General features: G+C 38.7%; 1 protein-coding gene across 1 annotated transcript in view; it reads left to right on the forward strand.

Annotated features, from left to right (window-relative positions):
- rtn4rl1b (reticulon 4 receptor-like 1b) overlaps nucleotides 1–19,128 on the forward strand; it is a 162,521-nt gene extending 143,393 nt beyond the window's left edge. The window contains exons 2-3 of the mRNA XM_079885973.1: nucleotides 13,182–13,633; nucleotides 13,738–19,128. Coding sequence (XP_079742099.1) covers nucleotides 13,182–13,633; nucleotides 13,738–14,706 — 1,421 coding nt within the window. The 3' untranslated portion in view covers nucleotides 14,707–19,128. The remainder of the gene's footprint in view (nucleotides 1–13,181; nucleotides 13,634–13,737) is intronic.
- The last annotated feature ends 3,607 nt before the right edge of the window (nucleotides 19,129–22,735 follow it).

Consider the following 22,735-nt stretch of genomic DNA (forward strand, 5'->3'; position numbering starts at 1 on the left):
TGAATCCCGTAAGCTGCTGTACTATCTCTAACGTCCAGATTGGCTTTGCCGTAATCAGGGCCGTACACTGAATGTGTTTTATCCAGCTGAGCCTCCCGTGTCGCTTCTCACGCTGAAACAACCAAACAAAAACAGAGCGGAAAGAGTAAACAACCCTGGGATAGTGACACTTGCCGAGTAGGAGGAATACAGAAGATAGGACACAAGGGGAAGAGTGTGACAGAGACAGCGAGAGATGGAGAAAAAGGGTGGGTGTTGATTTGCTTTGCTAAAAGGAAGATTAGGAGCAAGTATGTTTTGTCTAATGCTTGATGACTGATGTCATTAGCAAATAAGAGAAGGAATATATCACCTTACAAAAAAACCAAAACTCATTTTCAGACAAGGGCTAGTTGTCACTTTTTGCTCATGTGAATATTTCCCAATTTAAAAAAAAAAAGTCAAGCAAACAAGAATTTCCACCATTATTTATTGGGGTGGAAAAAGAAGATACAGTTCACTGAACATACATTGACCAACAGCGGGGAATTGTCACATTTTACCTACCCTATATGAAGAGACTGATGTGGCAAAGGTATGGCCAGAGTTAGAGATAAAAAAGAAAAGGGAGAAAGAGGGGGAGTAAAAGAAAGAGAGACAGAGGTAAAGGTGGTACATAATAATACAACAATGGCCATTCTTCTCTCCTGGCATCAGTGATGTGATGCACACAGAAGGCAAAAGAGTAGAAAGAAAGATGACTAGACACAATGATAAGTGCCAGAGTGTGGAATGGATGAGACTTTTTCTTTCTTTTTGCTTTCCAAGGTGGTAGCAAAAATGTTCAACGGTGTCATAAGCACAAGTGTTTGTGTGAATAGGAAGCGTTTTAACAGCAGTCAGTGGGGAGGTCAGAGCAGCAGGTCTGGGGTCTCCTTGCTGTACGCCTGCTGTCAGGACTAATCTGTTGTGCTCCTGCAAGTGAGGGTCCCACAAGCTGCTACGGATCTCTTTTTCACACTTGAGCTAATGAGCTGATAGTGCGTCTTGTTTTTATTAGCAATTTGCTGCTTGACTTCTCTTAAGAAGAGTTCCTTAACCCTCTGGAGTCTGGGATGTTTTCTGGACTTTATTTGCCACAAACCAAGACTTTTAAAGTATATGTAATACGCATAAATGTTTCACAATGTTTCAACTATGTAATGAGATAAACACCCTTCTGTAGCGTCTTCGTTTCAACACTAATATAATGTAATAAAATATGGTTACACTTTATTTTAAGGTGTATGTGTTACAGTGAAATTATATATTTAACTACTGAGTAATATTAATTAATACATGTATTTACTATAGGATTAGGGTTTGGTTTGCTTGGTTTAGTTGCATGTAAGTATGCATAATTTACTGTTTATTACTATGGTATGTATATGTAACATATGTAACAAGGGCACTGTATAATAAAGTGTTACCTAAAATACAATACTTCCTTACAAATACATAAGGAATAAATATAAATAAAGACGATTAATTACCATGCTGACGCAGACAGCGGGGTATCCTTGGTATTTGAGGTGTAGGTTCATTGTCTTCTGATTATTGTCGAAAATTGTCGCAAATTATTTCAATGTGCAAAACCTTGGTTAAAAAACATAGATGTGCAAAACTCAATCATAGCAGTGGGTGTTTAGTTCCAAGTCTTGAATGCAGCACCCCTATCAAAATTTCAAAGTGAGGGTCAAAAACAGTCTAAATTAGAATATGTTTTGATGTAAAACTCTTGCTAGCATTAAAATTGGACTTTAAAGAACATTATAATAATAATAATAAAAAAATGCAGTTCATGACCCCTTTCAAATTATAGTTTTATTTATTTATTCATTCTTTCATTAATTTTTCGAATAATATTATTTTATGTTCCACAGTAGAAATAATCTCATACAGGTTTGGGGTGATGACAAAAAATATCCCTTTTATGCCGTTAGCGCTAATGTAATAAAAGTTATGGCAATAATAGCTAATTATGATAGATTTGAAAAAGAGAGGCTGCGATTGCAAATGTCAATTCATGTTGACTTCAACACTTTTAATTCTGCCTGTATGACATGGATTATACACCACAAACAAACATACGCACACACGTATCCAGACAGAGAGAGAGGGAGGGGTAAGAAAAAGAAGGAAAGAGAAAAGCCGCTCTGGTGGTGACAGCAGCAGTTTTTAAGTTGAGGAGCTAAAAATAATTGGTCTAAACAAACAGCCACCATATGGGGCATGTAAATAATAAAGAGAGGGATTTGAGCGGCGCGTGCAGATGAATATACTCTGTTGTCAGACTAGGATTTAGGAGGTTACAGAAATGCAGAGGCGGACAGCTGAGGAATCCGCAGATGTTTAATACCTGGATTTTAATTATGGGAATTTAATAGATGTCATGGTGATGTTAATTCTATTTACTTCTGTTGAAAGAAGAGGGAGGGTTATTGTTTTATGCTTTGTTTAGTACGCGGGACCTTCGAGTCATTAGAAAGAATTGACGGGGGCTTCAAAACGTCCCGTTGGTCTTGCACAGCAATCAACCCCTGGAACCCCACTCCTTTATCAGAGAGATACAAATGTGAATGATGATTCTGCGGTTTGAGAAGCTGTCTATCACTGCATCCCCAGTTCGGCCATGTATAAATCAGACCGTCACACCCGCCCAATGTTGTCTGCATGAGCTTGTGCCACTGTATAACATAATTAATAGGGCAGTCGTATTGAGACCTTTATGCTCAGCTATAACTCACGGAGCTCAATGTATGGGATGCTGCGCAGAGGAGGCGTCTGAAGGCTAAAAGAGTTTTACATCCAACATTTGGCCTTGTTCAGAATGACAGGCTGTCTTGCACATTCTTTTGTCCTTTAAGACACACTCGCAGTAAAACATCCTTAAAAAGGACATGTTTTGCAGGTTATGAAGCTTTGTTGGCTACGTAGTTTGTTAATGGCTCATGTCAGGGCTAAATACAATTCACTTTGACATCAATTCATCTTACCTCATTTAATGTGCAGCCTTATTCAATGGCTGGCTAATACAATGCCTAAGGACATGTATAGAGCAGTTTTCAAAGAGCTAATTTTCCAGTCGTCTCTAATTTAAATTTAAAGCTTGATGTTAGCCATTGATCAGCCAGACAGAATCGTCTGTTATTGGCCCGCTCAAGAGTGCCATGTTTCCTCCACTGTATTCTTACTGGTTGAGCGCCGGCGGACACACGACGTGCTTACCGAATGAACTGTCGGTAAAAGGTTTTTGTGATGAATGATTTACAGCTTGAACACACCTTGCTCAAGGCAGGCCTGCACACCCCAGTCCTGCTGCAACCAAAGGGGCCAATTTTCCAGCTCACTTCGTTTTAGTATTGGCATCCTTTAACACATTTCTGAGACTGCCTTCAAAGAAAACAGCGCTCCTTCACATGTGCGTGCCCATGCTGCATGCCATGCAAGCTAACTAGTCGCATGGCCCAGATTTGGAGGCAATAAATTATGGAACAGTAGTGGATTTTTACCTTTTTTTTTTGGCAACTCGTATCTTAAAAAGTAGTAAAGGCACACGCAGACAGACCGACAGACACACACACACACACACTTACAGGGATAGTTCACAGAAAAATGAAAGTCCTGTTATTTAATTATTCTTAAGTATATACAGTCACTATACAGTACAGTTCAAAGGTTTGGTGAAGGCAATGCAAAGGCTGTGTTTTTCCATAACTTGGCACTGCAAATTGTCTTGTAATCCTTAGAGGCATCTCTATGGTTTTGTTGCTGGAGTAATCCTGTGTTTGTGTCTCTCCCGTATTTGACATGTGTGAATCGGTGGGCAGGGCTAAAGAGGCAATGATGTAGAAGTAGGTGTTGATCTTCCACATAGGCGGTCTTTCATCGCACCATGGCGTCATACTGAAAAAACAAAAACAAAAACAAAATCTGAAATCGTTTTGGGAGCTTGGTTTTTAATAAAAGCTGTTTTTGGCCTCACTTGGAAGTTTTGAGTTCTGAAACTTAAAGGATATTTTTATAGTACAATGACATCTTGCATGTCAAAAGACAAAGTTTTGACTGCTGTAAGCGCCACTGGCTCATGAAAATTATGTACAATGGTTTTCCAGTCTTGGTGGTTAAGGACTTTATATTTGGCATCAGGGAGGCTAAGTCGTTTGTTTTTAAGGCCAGCCTTGATCTGTTTTGCCCGGGTTTTCTTGGGCGCCATTTGTTGAACCTTCCAGTTCGCAGGCCGCTGTCGCAGTCGATATGGTAGACGTCGTTTGTTCGTTCGGCATCCGTGACCGAACCACTGCAGCCTGCGCTTTTGGATTTTTTCTTGTGTGCTGGTTCCCATATCTCAGTCTGATGGTGTCATTTCGAAGCAGGTCACCTATGGAGACACCTGATTCGTCACAAACAACGCATTTGGATCACGATTTGTTTATTTAAATATGCTTTTAACAGTGGAACTATTGCAAGATTTAAGAAAGTCTACACTGTAAAAAGCAAGCACTGCAACAAAAAAAAATCAATATCGAAACTTTCTACTTAGCTCAGACACTTAGCTCAAACAGGAGTTGGCAAAGCATAGGGTTTCCCTCATGGGTGATCGGTGCACAACCTCTGCCGTATTAGTCAACCTGGTGGAGAATGGTTAATATGGCAACTGGGACTTACCAATTTAGCACTAAAATCTCTGTCTGGCTAGAAATTAAGGATTCACACTGAAAATCAGCCTATCCTGGTCCATCCTAACATTGCGTAGAAATCACCCATTATATTTATCACATGATTTTTTTTTAATCAATAACAGCATGAAGAGCTATTTTCTATTCTGTCCTGCTGCATCGAGTTTAAGGATCTGGAAGGAAACGTTCTCAAGGCTGAAGTTCTCCAAATGGCCACTTTGTAATCACTCTGCAAATTATAAAACAATCACAGGAAATAAGTACTGTTTTTACTGAAGAGAGGGCCAAGACAGTAATTGCTGTTTTATTTTCCTAAGAGGAAAAGTGTGGAGTGATTGATTGAAGAAAAATATTAGAAGAGTGACCCATAACAGGAATGCTTTTGTCAGAAAAACACTTGCATTGCAACAGCCTGCATCAGTCAATGAAACAAACAGAACATACACACCTAACCTAGCTCTATTCTAAATATTTAAAAGGGTTTAGGTTAGCTAAAGGGTTAGGCTTACTGAAGTAACGTGTGCGATTATAAGATTTGAATTAAAATATGATTTAGTGTATTAATTTAGCCATTTTTGTTGGCCCATGCAGGTGTGTATATACTGTAAATCACTCAATTTATTGTAATTCAATGAATGGCCTTTAATGTTGTTTATTTTAAAACTGACTTGATGTCTGTTTAATCATTATATGCAATGCACTAAATTACCACTGTGTATTATGTGCTACATTCATAAACAAACTTGCCTTGCCTAAGTGATGTCAGTTTTTTCTTGGGGACATTTGTTCCCGCAACACATGCACTCACTTGCAAAGCTTATATAATCTAAATTGTGATTTCTCATTGAGATAATTGCTATAATTACCTAATTGCTAATACTTACAACAGACTAAATGTGATCCTAAAATACAAAAATTGAACAAAGCATTACTCTGGAACCATTATTCTGGAAAATATTTAGAATAGAGATAGAAATACACACACATATGAATTCAACTATACTTGGGAGGACTTCTCAAATTTGAAGGTATAAGTTAACCAGAATGAAGTTGTAGAACAATATATTTTTAGGTCAAGACTAATCACAGCAAAAAACAAGCAACTTTCAAAAGGCTTGTCACTTTTAATGATTGTGGTTGATGGAGGACAACAGTTTTTATTGATTTATTTGAGCAAGAAATCAATTATTTTATTCAGCAAGGAGGAATTAAATTAAGTGACAGTAAAGATGTTTACATTGTGACAAAATATACATTTCAAATTTTATATTTCTAACTATATTTCTTTTAAACTTTCTATTTATAAAAAAAGAATCCTGAAAAAAAGACTATGGTTTCCACAAAAATAATAGGCTGCACAACTGTTTTCAACAAAAGTTTATTAGAATATTAGCATATTAGAATGATTTTTGAAGGATCATGTGACATTGAAGACTAACGACAGTGAAAATTTCAATCATATGAATAAATTCCATTTTAAACATATTAAAATAGAAACCAGTTATTTAGATAATAATATTCACAATATTATTGTTTTTTGATCAAATAATTGCAGCCTTGGCGAGCAATGGAGCAACTTAAACCTTTAAAATATAAAATATAATCAAAAACGTTTGAATGGTAATGTTTATTTACGTGTGTGTGTGTGTGTGTGAGTGTGTGTACGTGATATTTTCCCATATATTGCATCATTCCTGAATGGTTAGGACATGCGTAAGCTGGTTTTGAGGGGTTTACTCTATTTATAAAAAAATACAGCCATGTGTTAATAAAAAAATTTGGAACTGACACACATAGCAAAGTACACACACAGTGAAACACACAGTCATTAATTATGAGACATCTCAGCCTTTCATTATTGTTGTAATTAATTAAGCACAACAGAATTTTGCCACTGCAATATCTTATTTAATAAATAATAACCATCTCTCTCTCTCTCTCTCTCTCTCTCAAATGAAGGGGTTTAACTTAGGCTAGCATGCTGCTGTGATGAAAAGCAAATAAACAGCTTGTCATTTTATATTAAGATAGATAGTTGTTACATTAGCTAGCATAAGCTCGTCACTAACTAGCAAGCTCAGGGCGGGCTGTTTTGGGGAAACAGAACCACCATGTCATATTAAGGCAGTGGATCACACAAATATAATAAAGTCAAATTGCTGCCATTAATCATTGCACTAAACTAATAGCCACTTCAAACAAATGTCACGTAAATTAATGCAGATCATAATGAAATCCTGATTATTCAATGTACAGTGGTTAGTTGTTCACAGACTAAAGCCTCAATCACTTCTTCGATAAAGGTCTGCCGTGCTCTGTAGAGATCAGCCTCGCTTTCCAGATAATTGGTTTTCACACCACCAAAGCGACCTTGCGACATGATGACATTGTGGTACTTTTCTTTCCCTAAAACAGCTCATCCCGACCTTTATATCTTTAACAAATTACCTGACACATAAAGACCAGCGGCCTTCAACCTTTTCCAGGCCAAGAACCTCTCTGTGGATTTTGCATTTTAAGCTTGGCCTATAAAAACACGCATATAGTACAATATTAATGTATTTACACACTGTACTTTGTGCATAAAAAATGTAGGCTTTGCAATTCACGAGTTCACACTTAGGAATGATCAGAGAATAAATAGTTATGCTTATTTGGCGTGCTGTCCGGGGGGAGGGCTCCGAGCTCAGAGCACTCCCCCCGTATCTCTTGGTTAGGAAGATAACCAGGCAAGTGTGAGGAGATGGGGTGGTGGAGGGGTGCTGAAAACTGTCACAGTCGACTGTGTGTATTTATAGGCCTTTAATCATGCTGATTGAGTGGACCTGTTGATTACTGATTGCTGACAGCTGGTTGGAATGACTTTATTGTTTGATCATGAGTTCCTCCCGAACCTTGTTAATAAAACATCATTAAACATCATAAATGAATCATACTTGTGCATTACAAATTCATTTTTAAAATGAAATTTAGCTTTGGTTGAGGTGTTTTTGTTTGTTATATTTTCACAAGAATAATTGACGGACCCCCTGTGGTATCGTCATGGACCCCCTGTTGAAGACCCCTAGTTAGGTCAAAATGTGTCGGGAGGACAAATATGAAGTTGCCTATTATGTCAGCAGTACATTAATCTTGCTTTTGTGTGTGACACACTGAATACTGTTCGTGAACAGCATGGGATCATGTTTTTAACCTCTCAGTCTATGATTAATTCATCTAATGTCTGTCTACCTATAACCACAGTTTAACTTAGAAAATAATGTCTGCAATGACTAAAAACTCACTTGATTTCCCTTTGGCTATGCAAACAAGGCTCAAACCAATCAATGCAGAGCTTTATTGCTTTGCCATTAGCTTGATTGTCAAACACTGCGTGTATGTGCGAACATCAGCATGAACACCTATTATGTGAAAGCATGTCATTTGCGGACTTGTGCGAGCAAGGCAACAAACAGCCAAGTGCTTATCAGGGTCCTTAGAGAGAAACAGGAAATTGAGTTTATCCAGTGTAATGGTGGGCAGAGTCACGGAGGGAAACAGACGGACCATTTCTCTCCTATTAGCAACCATGTGTTATTCATGAGGGCGAATTTAGTGTGAACTATGTTTCATTGATATTCCGTGCACTTACTTTGCGCTGACTGTCTGGGGACCAAAGCCATTCTGTTTTATGCCTTAATTTATTCATTTATTTATTTATTTATTTTCCTGATTTCCTTATTTAGACTTAAAATCTGCATGGCATGAAAAGCCATGGTGACCGTGGGGTCACGGGGTCAAACATCGAGCCCAGTTGCAGGCTGCTTAATCAACCTCAGCTTAACAAGCCTTCAAAGTGATAGAAAGGTTGAGAAAAGAAAGACAGACAATGAAAGGGAAAATAAAAGAATGAACTGAGGAAGTGTTCTGGGTGAGATTGGTGGCTTACAATAGCATGAGACCATGGAAAATGCCACACACAACAACATGACTTCCATTGTTCCACAGCCATAATCCCTCTCCGAGCTTTGGGAGCTGGGATTGGTGTTATTGACCGAAGTGCTGTGGAGAGTGGTCAAAACAATCTTATTAATTTGATTTGGAGATGTCACCATTATGTTTAGTTTATTATGTTTGTCCTATGGTTCATCAGCACTGTGTATTGAAGTTCCTCATTGGTTCTCAGTCTTTGTCCGGTATTGTTGTGTTTTACATGCAGACCATTCTCCTCTGTGGATTACTTGTATCTGTTTCATTTAATAAATACTTTGTTATTGAACTTATTCGGATAGGTCATCCTCATCATTGTACCAGATTGTGACAGGTGACAGGCTCATTGAGAGCAAAAAAAACCCAAAACATGACAATATTCATCCTTATGCAATATATTCAGTAAATGACAAACCCTTGTCCCATCACTCCTTCTCATTATTATTTCTTATCTCGCTATTGCCCTTTATCATTCTTCACAGCACTAAAAATATACAACCTCCCCTGTTCTTGCTCTCAACTTGTCTCTGGATGAGGAGGGTGTAAATTGCTGTGTGTAAGGGATCCAAGAGGGCTGAAAGAGGACCAGGATCAGGGAGGTGACAGGTGTGAGGCAGCAGATCTCTCTGGACTTAGTTTAGTACTGCAAGGTGGGAAAAAAGAGAAGAAAAAAATCCTCACCAAAATAACATTGAGCTAATGCATGCCTGACAACTTAGGGATGGTGTGATATGGAGGCAGACTTGAATATATAGTGAGCAGGCAACTACCATGAAACCACCCGAAACACCATAGTAACTGCATGCTAGCATGCTAAAAACACACAGAACATCCGGGTTTAACCACACAGTTGCACAGTAAAGACATTCAGAAAACCTAGCAACTGCATAGTTTCATGCTAGGTTGTTCTGAGTGCTTTTTAGCAACTGCATAGCAACACAACATCCTTGCTACTGCATGGCAACATGGTAAAAACAAACAAGAACACACTAACCAACCACACAGCCGTACATTAAAGATATTCAGGAAAAACTAGCAACTGTATAGTAACATGCTAAAAACCACTAAGAACAACCTAGCAACTGCATAGTAACACAATAAAACTCCCAAAACACCCTAAGCACATTAAGAACACTAAAGACAATCATAAACCCTAGCAAATACATTGTAATGCAAAATATGTCAAATATACTTTCACTGAGATGAGGGAGATGGTCATGATTAGCTTGTGGGCCACAGATAACTAGTCTCTTTATCTAAGGATGATAAAAAAAAAAAAAAAAAATCTTTATCTCACCTCATGCTGTTATCTACAAGGTGATGCCCAGTTCTGTTGAAGTTTTATATAAAAACGGAAGGAAAAGCAGGAGTTTGAGGAAAATAATTACACCTGCAGCGTGACAAAAGCTGAGACAAACAGAGGGAAGCACAGTATGTGCGATTAGGTGATACGCCTCCACAAAAGCCAGTGCTACACCAAAGGAATAAGTCTATTATGTAAAGTGCTGAGGAAGAATTTCATTATATGTGATATGCAAAGTTTAATGCAAAGGGGTTTGAAAACAGACGTAAACAGCCAGCGAGTAAGAAAAATAAGGGGAAGAGGCTCAGCAGCTCCGCCAGCCAAAGCTGAGTTGTTTGCCTTGTCTTTTCTGATTTATTTGGCTGAAATCCCCAGAAGCTTAACTTTCCGTAAGCAACACAGCACACACACCTTCGCTCATTCACTCAAAGGACAGGTGTCACTCTAACAAAACACACGGGGAAAGAAAAGAATGAAAAAAATAAAATAATCCAGTAGCATACTGAATGGATAACAGCTAAAGTAATATTGGATTACTACAGATCTCATTATTTTAGATCTTTTAAACATTGAGGAGTTTATTACGATCTATCCTTTGAGCTGTTCCTCTCAGCTAGGTAATTCTCAAACCCACAGCTGTACATGCAGTCTATCTGAACACACAGCACTGAGGTTGTTTGAGGCTTGTGAACCAGACATCATCAAATTGTTGTCCGATTTAAAGTGGAGATAGTGTATGGAAAGATAGGCGGCTATAATCCCTCATGCTCAAAACCCTGAAACCCCCTCATGGGGCAGTTTGAGTAAAGCATCTCATATTCTGAAATGTTTGCTATCAGTGCTAAAATCCAGTTTTGTACCATATCCAGGCTTATATCCTTCAAGTTTTTGTTAAGAAACAGATAAACACGTGCAAACGATAGAATAATATCTAATTCTTCTCCAGGTCACTGTTTAGTATAGCTGACCGACATTACAAGAACAACAACAATTTTTCTGTTAATCCCACACGTAAGGCCCAAGGGGGGAGCTTGTGAGGGGTTCTGGTTGCTTATTTAGTCAGTTGGTGAGGACATATTTCATTTGGGCATGCTGTTTGGACAAATGGGATTACACGGCCACTCTGGGAGCGAGACTCACTCGCAGGTGAGGCAAGCTGCTCTGGCGCTGTCATCAGACGCCCAGGGAATCATTGGTAAAGGTCAGCAGAGTCTGCATCTGAATGCCATAGCTTAGACACATTTGGAGTCGAAAGCTATTCCAATAAATATCCGCTCATCTCCTGTAAAAGCGTAATTCCTGCCTCTGTATTTTGAAGGCAGAAACCTGGAGGATTATGGTGATGTTAAGAGGCAGCGGGAGCGAATCAATTTTGAGTGAATAACAGGAATGATGCTTTGAATAATGCATCTTTTAAAAGAAGGGCGGGGGGAAAGCCAGCGCTCATGAGCAAATGGGGACTCTCATAATAGTGGAAAATTTTCTCCTTCTCTGCCATTCTGTGTGTAGATGAATTGGTGGATAAGTTACACAAAATGGCTCCAAGGAAGCATGTCAGAAAGCAGCAGGGGTATTGTATGCCTCTCAGAGGCTTAACACAGGTTTAACTAAGCACTCGAGAGGTTGTTGGTAGGCTCTGGGATCAGTCTCAGCTGAAGCAGGGTGAGCCAGATTTATACACACATGGACAAAATAAATACTTGTAAAATACCAGATTTTGCAGCTTTCCCGAAGGGCTCAGAATCTCAAAAATGACTCTATTTTCTTGTCATTGTTTATTTCTTTTCAAAATGGGCTTAGTTTCATAGAGCAGACCTTATTTCATTGAGTCACAACCATTGCTGCTGAAAATACCCTCTTAGACCAAACCATACTCAACAAACCTTGGAATAGTCTTTCTGAAGAAGCTGGTTGACCAAGGAAGTCTTGGTAGTTAAGTTTGTTAAAGGGAAAGTTAATTCAAAAAACAAAAATTCAACCATTTACCCTTACCTTTATGTCGTTTTGACCTTGTATGATTTCTTTATTCTGTTGAAAACAAAATAAGTTTTTTTTAAAGTATGTTTCAGTGTTCATGTATGTATGTATGTATAAGTATGTATCATATATATAGGGTTACATTACATTATCTATCTCAAACACAACAAAGCTGGTCCTTTCAACAGGGATATTATCACCACCATGAGTATGAGGCACTGGGCACCTAAAGATATATAGTAAAGTTGAAATTATAAGTATGGTACTTTGTTTCAGGAACTTTGTTTTGGTCAGTCGTCATTACAAAGTCTACTAGGATCTGTAAATGTTTTCCTCTGTGTATTCTTGCATCATGATCTAGCTCTATCACAGCGTTTCCCCAACCTCTTTTTGTACCTGGTATCCCTACAGACTAGGGTTGGGTACCATTCACATTTTAACCGGTACCGATACCGGTACCTGAAATTCGGTGCCGGTACCCAATGGTAACTTTTTTCGGTAATTTAGGCATGTTTACCTCAATAACTGTAAAGAAACTAAGTAATTTCTAGAAGAGTTATTGACATTATGCCAGAGCTGCCTTGGTTGCTGTCTGCCATTGTCTGTGATGCTTGAATATTAATAAAAACAACCATTTTAGTAATGAAAATATAAAATATTTCTATGAAATGTATTGTTTTCCACAAATTTTGTGTTGTGGATTTTCTAGTAATCAAATGAAGACATAAAACATTAATTGAATTGATCTTTATATTAAATTAAACTTTTTTTGTCAAACAACATGCGGCACAACTGAGCTTTATACTGTTAAAATTACAACATAGAAGAAAAAGTGTGATTATTCCTTAATTTTTTTTTTAGTATTATTAGTGTTAGTATTATTATTAAATTGAGATATCTAAATTCTACTGTACAACAATAATATATTATCAAGTTAAACCAAACTTTTATTTTGACGGGTTGTGGTGAAGACCTTTGAGTTTCCATGTGTTAATTATATAACGATAGTTTTTCATCAAGTCTCAAATACTACCCCTTTGTCAACAACAAACCAGGAATATGCTGCTCTTAACTTACTCATACTTGATATCATTCAACATTATCAATCATTTTAAGTAAATTCAAACAGTGAATTTTATTCATAAACTAATTCAAATTTGTATCATAAATTCTGTATTGTAGGTTTAACATAGCAAACACTAAGTCTCTCTGTTTTTCTCTCCTTTTCTTTTTAGGCTGTGGGCTGGAGTTCCTGCTGGTACTCTGTGGGCTGGAGCTCTCCTGGTCTTGCCCACGTCACTGCATTTGCTATATGGCCCCCAGCACTGTCAGCTGCCAAGCCCACAACTTCCTGTCCGTCCCGGAAGGCATTCCTCCACACAGTGAGCGCATCTTCCTCCAAAACAACAAGATCCATCGACTACTGCGGGGCCACTTTAGCCCTACCACGGTCACTCTGTGGATTTACTCCAACAATATCACATATATCGAGCCATCAACTTTCCAAGGATTCACCTTGCTGGAGGAATTGGACCTGGGAGACAATCGTCACCTACGTTCACTGTCTGCAGAAACCTTTCATGGGCTGGGCCGGCTCCATGCCCTCCATCTATACCGCTGTGGCCTCAGTGCACTGCCGAATAACATCTTCCAGGGTCTCCGCAACCTCCAGTATCTGTACCTGCAGGTGAGACACACACATAGATTAATTAGAAAAATTAAATAGCAATGTAGGTTCTCTTGTATTATTGTAGTAAAAATATAACCACTGTTGTGTTTCTGTGTCTGAAGGACAACCATTTGGAGTATCTGCAGGATGATCTTTTCGTGGACTTGCACAACCTGAGCCACCTGTTTCTTCACGGGAACCGTCTGTGGAGCCTGCACCAAAACACATTTAGAGGACTGGGGGCTTTGGACAGGCTACTCCTGCACCACAACCAACTGCAGTGGGTGGATCGTCTGGCATTCCACGACCTGCGGCGACTTACTACTCTCTATTTGTTCAACAACTCCTTGACGGAGTTAGCTGGAGAGTGTCTGACCCAGCTGCCTGCCCTGGAGTACCTTCGCCTCAACGACAATCCTTGGGAGTGTGACTGTAAGGCTTTATCACTGTGGGACTGGCTCAAAAAGTTCCGGGGGTCCACGTCATCAGTGGGTTGCTTGGCACCGGCAGAATTGGCAGGCAAAGATTTGAAACAACTGAGAAAAGAGGACTTCCCGAACTGTTCCGGATCTGAGTCTCTGCACCAGAGTAAGACCAAGACTTGGGCAGGAACAGATAAGGTCTCACTGAAGCAGGAGCCCCATCCTGCCCAGCCTCCACAAACACACCCACACCACCCCCAACTGAATGAACAATACCCTTCTCCTCCCTCTCCCCTGCCCCAGCCACCCCCTGCCATAAATGGTGTACAAGCAGGACCAGGAGGGTCTCCGGGCACAGACCCTGCTCAAAGGCCCAGCCGCTCTCGGAACTGCACACGCCAACGTGTCCGGGGCAGCAAGGGAAAAGGACCCAACGAGGTCCACATCTTAAAGGAGATGGCGGATAAGGAGTATTCCTCTCCCGATTTCACGGGGAAATATGATGAAACATCTTCCGATGGTTCAAACACCCGCAGAAAGCACAAATGTACCCCCCGGACCTCTGTGCGTCCCCCTAGTGGGGTCAAGCAAGCAAACTGTGGACACTCTCATCATACACATCTCTTTCTCTCTAGTATTCTGGGACTGCTTGTGCTCATTCTGCGCTGAACTCAATTCTGGACTATCATGGATACGCCGCAGTCCTCAGATCAGTTCTAGCTCCAGCATTACCAGGCCTACTAATGTGTGTATGTTTGTGTGTGTATGTGTGAGTGATAAAGTGTAATACATTGTATAAGGAGCTTTGCCATTTAGACTGAAATAGATGAAAACTGAACACTGGATGTTATAAACTCAAATTTGGGTTGGGGAACAAGAAGAATAGTAAAGCAAACCGAACATGCTTGCACTGCCACCGTTGTTTTTTCCCCCCATTTCCTATTGGTCTGGTCTCTCCTTCTAAATGGAAAACAATTCAAATGAAAAAGAACAGATAACCAAATAAATAGGGCTTTTCACACTTTAAATAGTTAACCCTGGGTCATTCTAAACTCCGGGTAAACTGAATCCTGGGTTATCTTGCTTCATGTTTCACACTGCTCATAGAAGAAGAAGAAGAAGAAGTTTTATTTATATAGCGTCTTTCCATAGCTCAAGGTTGCTACGGAATATATAGTCACATTACATTAACAAAATACATGTTAAATAGATATGTTTTTAGCTGAGTCTTGAATGTAGCCACATATGAGATATTACGAAGTGTAAAGGGTAGTGAATTCCATAATTTAGGAGCATTAACACTAATTGACCTTCCACCTACAGTAGACAACTGGAAACGAGGGATGGACTATAAACCAAGTTCAGCTGATCTAAGGGACCGGGCAGAGCGATAAGAGTAAAGTAGATCAAACAGATATAGAGGTGCAAGACCATTTAATGCCTTAAACGTTAGAAATAATACCTTAAAGTGAATGCGTGATGCCACGGTTAGCCAGTGAAGGTCATGAAGCAGAGGAGTAATGTGAGCAGAACGCCTGGTGGAGGTGAGAACTCTTGCTGCTGAGTTTTGAACATACTGTAATCTTGCAATACGTTTTTTGGGCAGACCAAGAAATAGAGCACTGCAATAATCCAGACGTGATGTGATTAATGCATGAATTAAGGTTTCAGCATCAGTTAAAGTGAGAGAAGATCGAAGTCCTGCAATATTACGAAGATGGAAAAAAGAGTTTTTAACAAGAGAAGAAATATGAGAGCCAAAAGATAGAGTTGAATCGATTAAGACACCAAGGTTACGAATAGATGACGAAGGCTTTACATGAACTCCATCAATATCAAAGGACAGGTCCATCCTTTTGACTGAGGCAGCAGAGCCAATCACCAATATCTCAGTTTTTTTATTATTTAATTTGAGGAAATTCAGGGACATCCAATGCTTGATGTCCCTGATACATGCAGTGAGTGAGTCAGGGAGGGATGGCCTATCAGAGCTGGTGGTAAGATAAATTTGAATGTCATCAGCATAGCAATGAAATTGAAGTCCATGCCTGCGTATGATGTCACCAAGTGGATATATATATAGATGATGAACAATAGTGGGCCAAGAGCTGAACCTTGAGGAACACCCTGTGTAAGCGAAGCAGTGGCAGATCTATACCCTTGTATGGTGATATAGTACTTTCTGTCGCTAATGTAAGAAATGAGCCAGGAAAGAGCGTAACCAGTGATGCCGATATCAGAAAGCCGAGAGATTAGTATTTCATGGCAGACTGTGTCAAATGCAGCGCTTAGATCGAGAAGCATCAAGATGTTTATTAACCCTGAATCCACGGACAAAAGAATGTCGTTAACCGAAATCCTGACTGAAAAGGTTCAAAAAGACCATTAACATCTAAATATGATCGCAATTGCGAAGGCACAACCTTTTCAAGAATTTTACTGAAGAATGATAAATTAGATATTGGCCTGTAATTGTCCATGTTTAGATGGTCAAGGCCTGTTTTTTTAAGAATGGGGGTCACCACAGCCATTTTTAATTCTGCTGGGACAATGGCGGAAGCCAAACTACAGTTTATCATATGTGTTATGAAGGGTGTAACCTCGAGGAGGACACACGTCTTAAGCAGAACAGTAGGTGTAGGATCAAGCTGGCAGGATGTGAAATTAGACTTCTAGACAATTATATCACTTATGCCAACAGGAGTAGTCAGAGTAAAAGCAGAGAAAGAGTTTGTTGAGTGAGCTGAATCAGATAACATTAAATGAACATTTGAGTCACTTGTAGGAGGGGTGTCTTTGGTGATGGATTCAGTGATTGACTTCAATTTGTCTAAAAATAATTGGGAAAAGCTATTCACAAGCACCCCAGAGCCCGAAATAACATGTTGTGGTGGATTAGTGAGTTTGTTAACCATAGCAAAGAGGGATTTGGGCCTGCACGTGGAATTCCTAATGGTAGAGGAGAAATAAGAGGATCTTGCATTGTTGAGGGCTGTACAGTAGTTGAGCAAATGTTCTTTAAAAGCCAGAGAGTGCACAATGAGTCCAGTTTTCCTGTATAGTCTTTCTAGGCGGCGACCCTCAGTTTTCATCGTTCGAAGTTCAGGAGTAAACCAGGGTAAGGCACGGGTAGATGGAATCAGTCTAGTTTTAACAGGAGCATGCCTCTCAAGTATTTGAGGAAAAGCATTATTGTAAATACAGCAGATTTCTGACAGACAGTTAGTAAACATTCTGACAAGGTGAAGCCTTTTCAGTAATTGATTTTACGATAGGTGAGCATTTTCTGGTGGTGATATAGATATTGGAAAACTAAAACTGAAGTTTATGAGTTTGTGATCTGAGAAAGCAAAATCAGAGCCATTAACAAGAATATTATATAAGCCAGATGTACATATGAGATCCAGTATATGACCCCTGGAGTGAGTAACAAAAGTTACATGTTGAGTTAAGTTGAAACAGTCCAGCATAGACATCAATTCTTTGCATTGTGCAGTGTTTTCATGTATATTAAAATCACCAAGCAAAATAACAGATGAATGACAGACAAGAGTAACTCACTAATCTCAGAGAAAAAGTCAGAGGGAAATTTTGGAGGTCGGTTAATTAAAGAGTGACGTTTGGCGACGAAGACGTGGTTGAGAGAAATAGATGTACCCAGGTGGTGTTAAAAGGTTCTAGTTGAAAAGGTCATTAGGCACCTGCAGGTTTCCGTCAAAAGTAGCATGTCCAGGTTTGTGTCAATGATTATGTCATTCAACACTGATGCTTTATCAGTTAAAGAGCGAGTGTTCAACAGCGCACATCGCAAGTCTGAAGATGCGCGTCTGCAGGTTCCGAGGTCGGGATCAAAACGCAATGATCTTAGATTTCCAAAGTTGATAAGTCGATTTTCCTGCTGTGTTTTACCCAAAGCACGTGTGTTGGTACAGACAACCAGAATATTATTTGAAGACGAGCAGTGATAAATCGGAAGTTTCTTCTGCGAACGGTGTATGTAGCGACTCGAGGTTGGTGTAAAACTCCAAGTCGTTCATACCATTTATAAGTGTCCGGAGCCAAGCGGAAAGATCCTTTTAATGTTCTGAGTTGAGCAGCAGAAAATTGGAAAGCCATTTTGGGAAAAATAATTTGATTAATGTCATCCAACTTTCATACTTTACCCTGGGTTAACAATTAATCCTGGGTATTCATAAACTGATGTTTCATATTGTACATTCCTAAACCCTGGGTTAACGTTCTTATTTGCATATTTGCAGGGTCAGTATTAGCCCCTTTCACACAGCAATCCTGGTAAATTATGGTAAAATTACCAGAATGACTTACCGGTAAATACACAAACATGCTGTTCACACAAGTAACAACGTCCTGGCTTTTTACCGGTAAGAGTCCATTCACACATCAGCACCAAAATACCAGTAAATTCTGTGATGTCAGTCATCGGAAATGATCTTTAAATGCTGCACCGTTGTCTTCATTCGACCGCATGAGGAGAAGCACTTTAGTTTCAATATCTGCTCAATTTGACAACATATTTTGACGTTTGAGTGACAGGCATAAGGGATGATCAAATAGAAAGCGTTTTTGCTCTTAAAACATGAGACTTGCATAATAGTATCCAACTGCAGAGCCGCAACGCTGATGAATGGAAAAGAAGGCTGGGTCTCGAGCGCAACGCGTTGAAAAAGATGTCAAAGATGATCATCTAGCGCATATTTAAATAGAAAAACCCAGGGTTATAATATAAATGAGATAAATGATAACCCAGGGTTAAGCGCAGTGTGAAAAGCCCTAATGTGTAGAAAGAATGTGTGATATGAGACACAAGCAAGCAATGTAGATATGTGAAGATGGAGATTGTGTTTAGAAAAAGTTGCCTACTTCTTTTCTTTAACATTACAAACAACACCAAACAAGCATATAGGATACCATCAAATGAAAAGTATATAGTAAACATAGTAAAAGTACATTGCCCTTTGTTTAATTTATCACATTATTGCCAAATATATTCACAAATATATTGGTGTAAGTTCTCCTAAGATCAAGAGTTTTAACCATTAGTAGGAATTGCTTTCTTTGTGGTTGAAATATTATCTAATTCCACTAAATGAGGTGAAACAAAACAAAGGTACTGTATGAAATGAAACACAGTGTTATAAATGGAATAGCCAGTAAAAAGCACATACATTATCTTTACCTCAGAAAAGGTAAGGCCCAAAAACAACATATTTTCACTTTAGATGGCTTTTTGTTTCCTTCCAATCCCTTCTTGCATTTATTTTTCATATTTCCTTTACTTTTGCTCTAAAAAGTGACTTCAGGTGAATCATTCTTGTTTTGGATTGTATTGTTTTATAACAGCACATAAAAGCCAATGGTTATACTAGCTGCTATATTGTTTATAGAAGCAAATGAGACCCATTTTACCTCATCTGCTTCCAAAAAAACTCAGTGTGTGTGTGTGTGCGTGTCCAGTATAAAAAGCTATGAAAAAATTAGAGTTGTGTTTGTTTCTTGTCCTCTGTGTTGTTTGTTTTGTTTGGCTGTGACTCAGAGGACTTAGAAATGGACTGCTGATGGGGATGTGGACTCTGGAGGGGACACAGGTCTAATTGAAGTGAACTCTATTTTGAAAAGCGCCTTCAGCCTAAGCCCGCCATCGAAAACATAGACACCTCTCTTTCTTAAAGCGGCGTGAAATCATCTGTTTTAACAAGACAGAGAAGAAAAAAAGAAACCAACAAATAAAAAAACACACGAAAACTAAATGTATCTTTAAGAGACTTGATGACAAAAACACATTTCAAATTTAGCATGGCCACAAAAAAAGACCTTTTGGAGCCATAGGCCTGCTTGATTGCCTCTACAGTGTCTGCTGTGAATGCAAATACGAGTCCAGGAGAGGGACAATCGCGTGAACACTCGGGACATTATGGATGACAGACTGTCAGGTTGCCCGTCACAGATGCTGTGGAATACAGGAGAACTACGACTCCTGTTCTAAGACACACTTTGTAAAAATAAGGAGAACTGTATCATCACAATCTGCAATGGAAATATTAATCAGTACTATGACACTGACATCATTAATGACATTTTTGATTACAACAGGGTTCCTGAATCTCTGAAGAACTTCTCTTCAGAATGCAATTATTATTTTTAATATTACTTTCATTTGATTTTTCTGTTTTTGTTTAAACATTTATTTGGTCTGTCCATAGGGCACCATTTTCTGACTAAACTGCACAATCCAGTCTCCTCTCATCCTTCCCTTTCTCTCTCTTCTGTGTCTCTCCATCCTAGTGATTTGATGGTTTAACGAGTCGTTCTCAAAAAAAACAGGAAAAAAACTTTATAAAGATATTAAAATCTATATCTTCTTATGTTAAATGTGTTTGTTTGCATTTACTCTGTGTGTGTGTTTACAGATGTTGATGAGCCCTGACATAAGATGCATTTTTACATATTATCGCCTCTCCTTGCCTTAATTATTTATCGAAAGCTAGGGTGTGCACAGTGGCGGATTAAGACTCTTAAGACTCGGATTAAGAGTGCCCCCCCCATAATAATACATTCCGTTATTATTATTGTTACTATTATTATTATTACTATTACTATTACTATTATTATTATTACATCTTTCATTTCCAACCAAAATCCAACGTCTGTCCGACGCCGGATGTTGACGTCAGTCTGACGTTGGGTTCTTGCAAGTATGTAACATTAAACATATACATTTAAACAAAGCATGCTGAAAAATATTATTTAAAAAAAACTTAACTAAAACTAGACAATTGAAAAATGAAATGCAAACATGCCAAGGTTTTAGACTGGTCTTGCAATAGCATCTCTATAGCTACATGGTTTTGTGAGGTTTTGAACTAAAAATAAAATGTAAAAACTCACTCGTTTACACTCTGGCTCTTTCTGCAACTTTTTTGCAAAGTCCAACGTGAAAGTGCAAGGCTGATGCTCTGTAGTGGATTCACACATACTGTACATGAGCGTCACGAGGCAGTTTAATTTCGATTGAAAGGGCGCAAAAAATGCAAAACCGCAAAACGCACTCCCAGAATCTGTATGGTGCGTTTCCACTAGCCTAGCGGGGAGCAGAGCAAGCGTTTTCAGTTCATATAGAAGTTTAGCTTCATGCTCACGCACGAGCTTAAAGCTCCACTTGCATTGGAATTAATTGAAAACACTGCTCTGCTCCGTGCCAGGGGACACGCTAAGTGTAATATATGGGCGTTCAAATGAAACGCGCGTGCTCACGCGCAGTAGTGGGAATCCGGCGATAGATCGCACGTCCACAAGAAAAAAGAAAAAAACGTATAAAATAATGAAAATAATAAACTTTCAACAAAACATTCAGGGAATTTAGAACGTTCTGATGAAAGGGTATATATAGGCCTAGGCTAGAAATACGTTTGAGAATTAATTGCTTGTTTTAAAAGAGAAAAAAATATTTGCATGGTGCCCCCTGGACGTGGTGCCCAAAAGCCTATGGGAATTTTATTTGAATTTTTTTTTCAAAAAAGGTTTTGTGGGGGGTAATTGATAATGAATGGGGGAAAGTCACATGAGAGGAGGCAATGCCTCCATTGCATTATAATTGGATATGATTGGTCTGGTTTGTGCGATAAATCTTGCAGTAAAAAGTTGCGAATCAGTCTGAATGAACAAATTAATGGCTTTAATGGGAAGACTAATTAAAAAGTAAGTAAACAACTCACCCACTTTAGATATGATTGCTTTATGTCATGTCAAAATCAAACTTGAAATGGCCTGAAAACATGCTGACTGTGGGGGTTTTTTTTGTGAATATTTTTTTTAATTAATATAAAACTGCCTAAAAACACTAACTTGATGAGATTTGTTTTAATAAATAGAACATTATTCAATTCAATACATATTTATTTGTATAGTGCTTTTCACAATAAAAATCGTTTCAATGCAGCTTTACAAAAAGAAATGCATGTGTCTACATTACAATGTGATCTGTTATCAGAGGTGACTGTCAAAGTAATGTCCACACTGTATATAAAACATTTATAGTTCTAACAAAAATGCTCTCCCTCCTTTAGTGGATTTTGATATCATAGGTACTACTAAAAGTCCAGAGTTTTGTGACCTTAAAGAGTGTGATGGATTGTGAGGCGATAGAAGATCAGTTAAATACACAGGAGCCATTTAGGGCCTTATAGGTCAGTAGGATTACTTAATCGATGCAATCGATACGGAACTTAATATGAAACCAGTAAAGATGATAAAATGCATTTTGGACTAACTGTAGTTTGTTTATTGAGCTAGTAATGCATTACAGTAATCCAGTCTAGAGATCATGAATGCATGAACTAACTTTTCTGCATCAGAAACAGATTACATGTTCCATAGCTTAGCAATGTTTCTGAGGTGGAAGAAGGCTGTTTTTGTAACATGAAATATGACTTTCAAAAGACAAGTTGATGTCAAATATAACACCAAGTTATTTAACTGTAGGGGATGAATAACAGTACATCCTTATTATAGATGCAAATTGCATTCTAAGAGATTCTGTGTACAGGTTTTTGGTCCAAAAAGTAATACCTCAGTCTTATCCAAATTTATTAGAAGAAAATTTTAAACTTTAACACACTCTGTCAACTTGGATAATTTAGAGATTTCATCTGGTCGTGATGAAATATATAACTGAGTGTCA

The sequence above is a fragment of the Squalius cephalus genome, assembly GCF_949319135.1.
Source record: "Squalius cephalus genome assembly, chromosome: 11".
Classification (NCBI taxonomy): Eukaryota; Metazoa; Chordata; class Actinopteri; order Cypriniformes; family Leuciscidae; genus Squalius; species Squalius cephalus.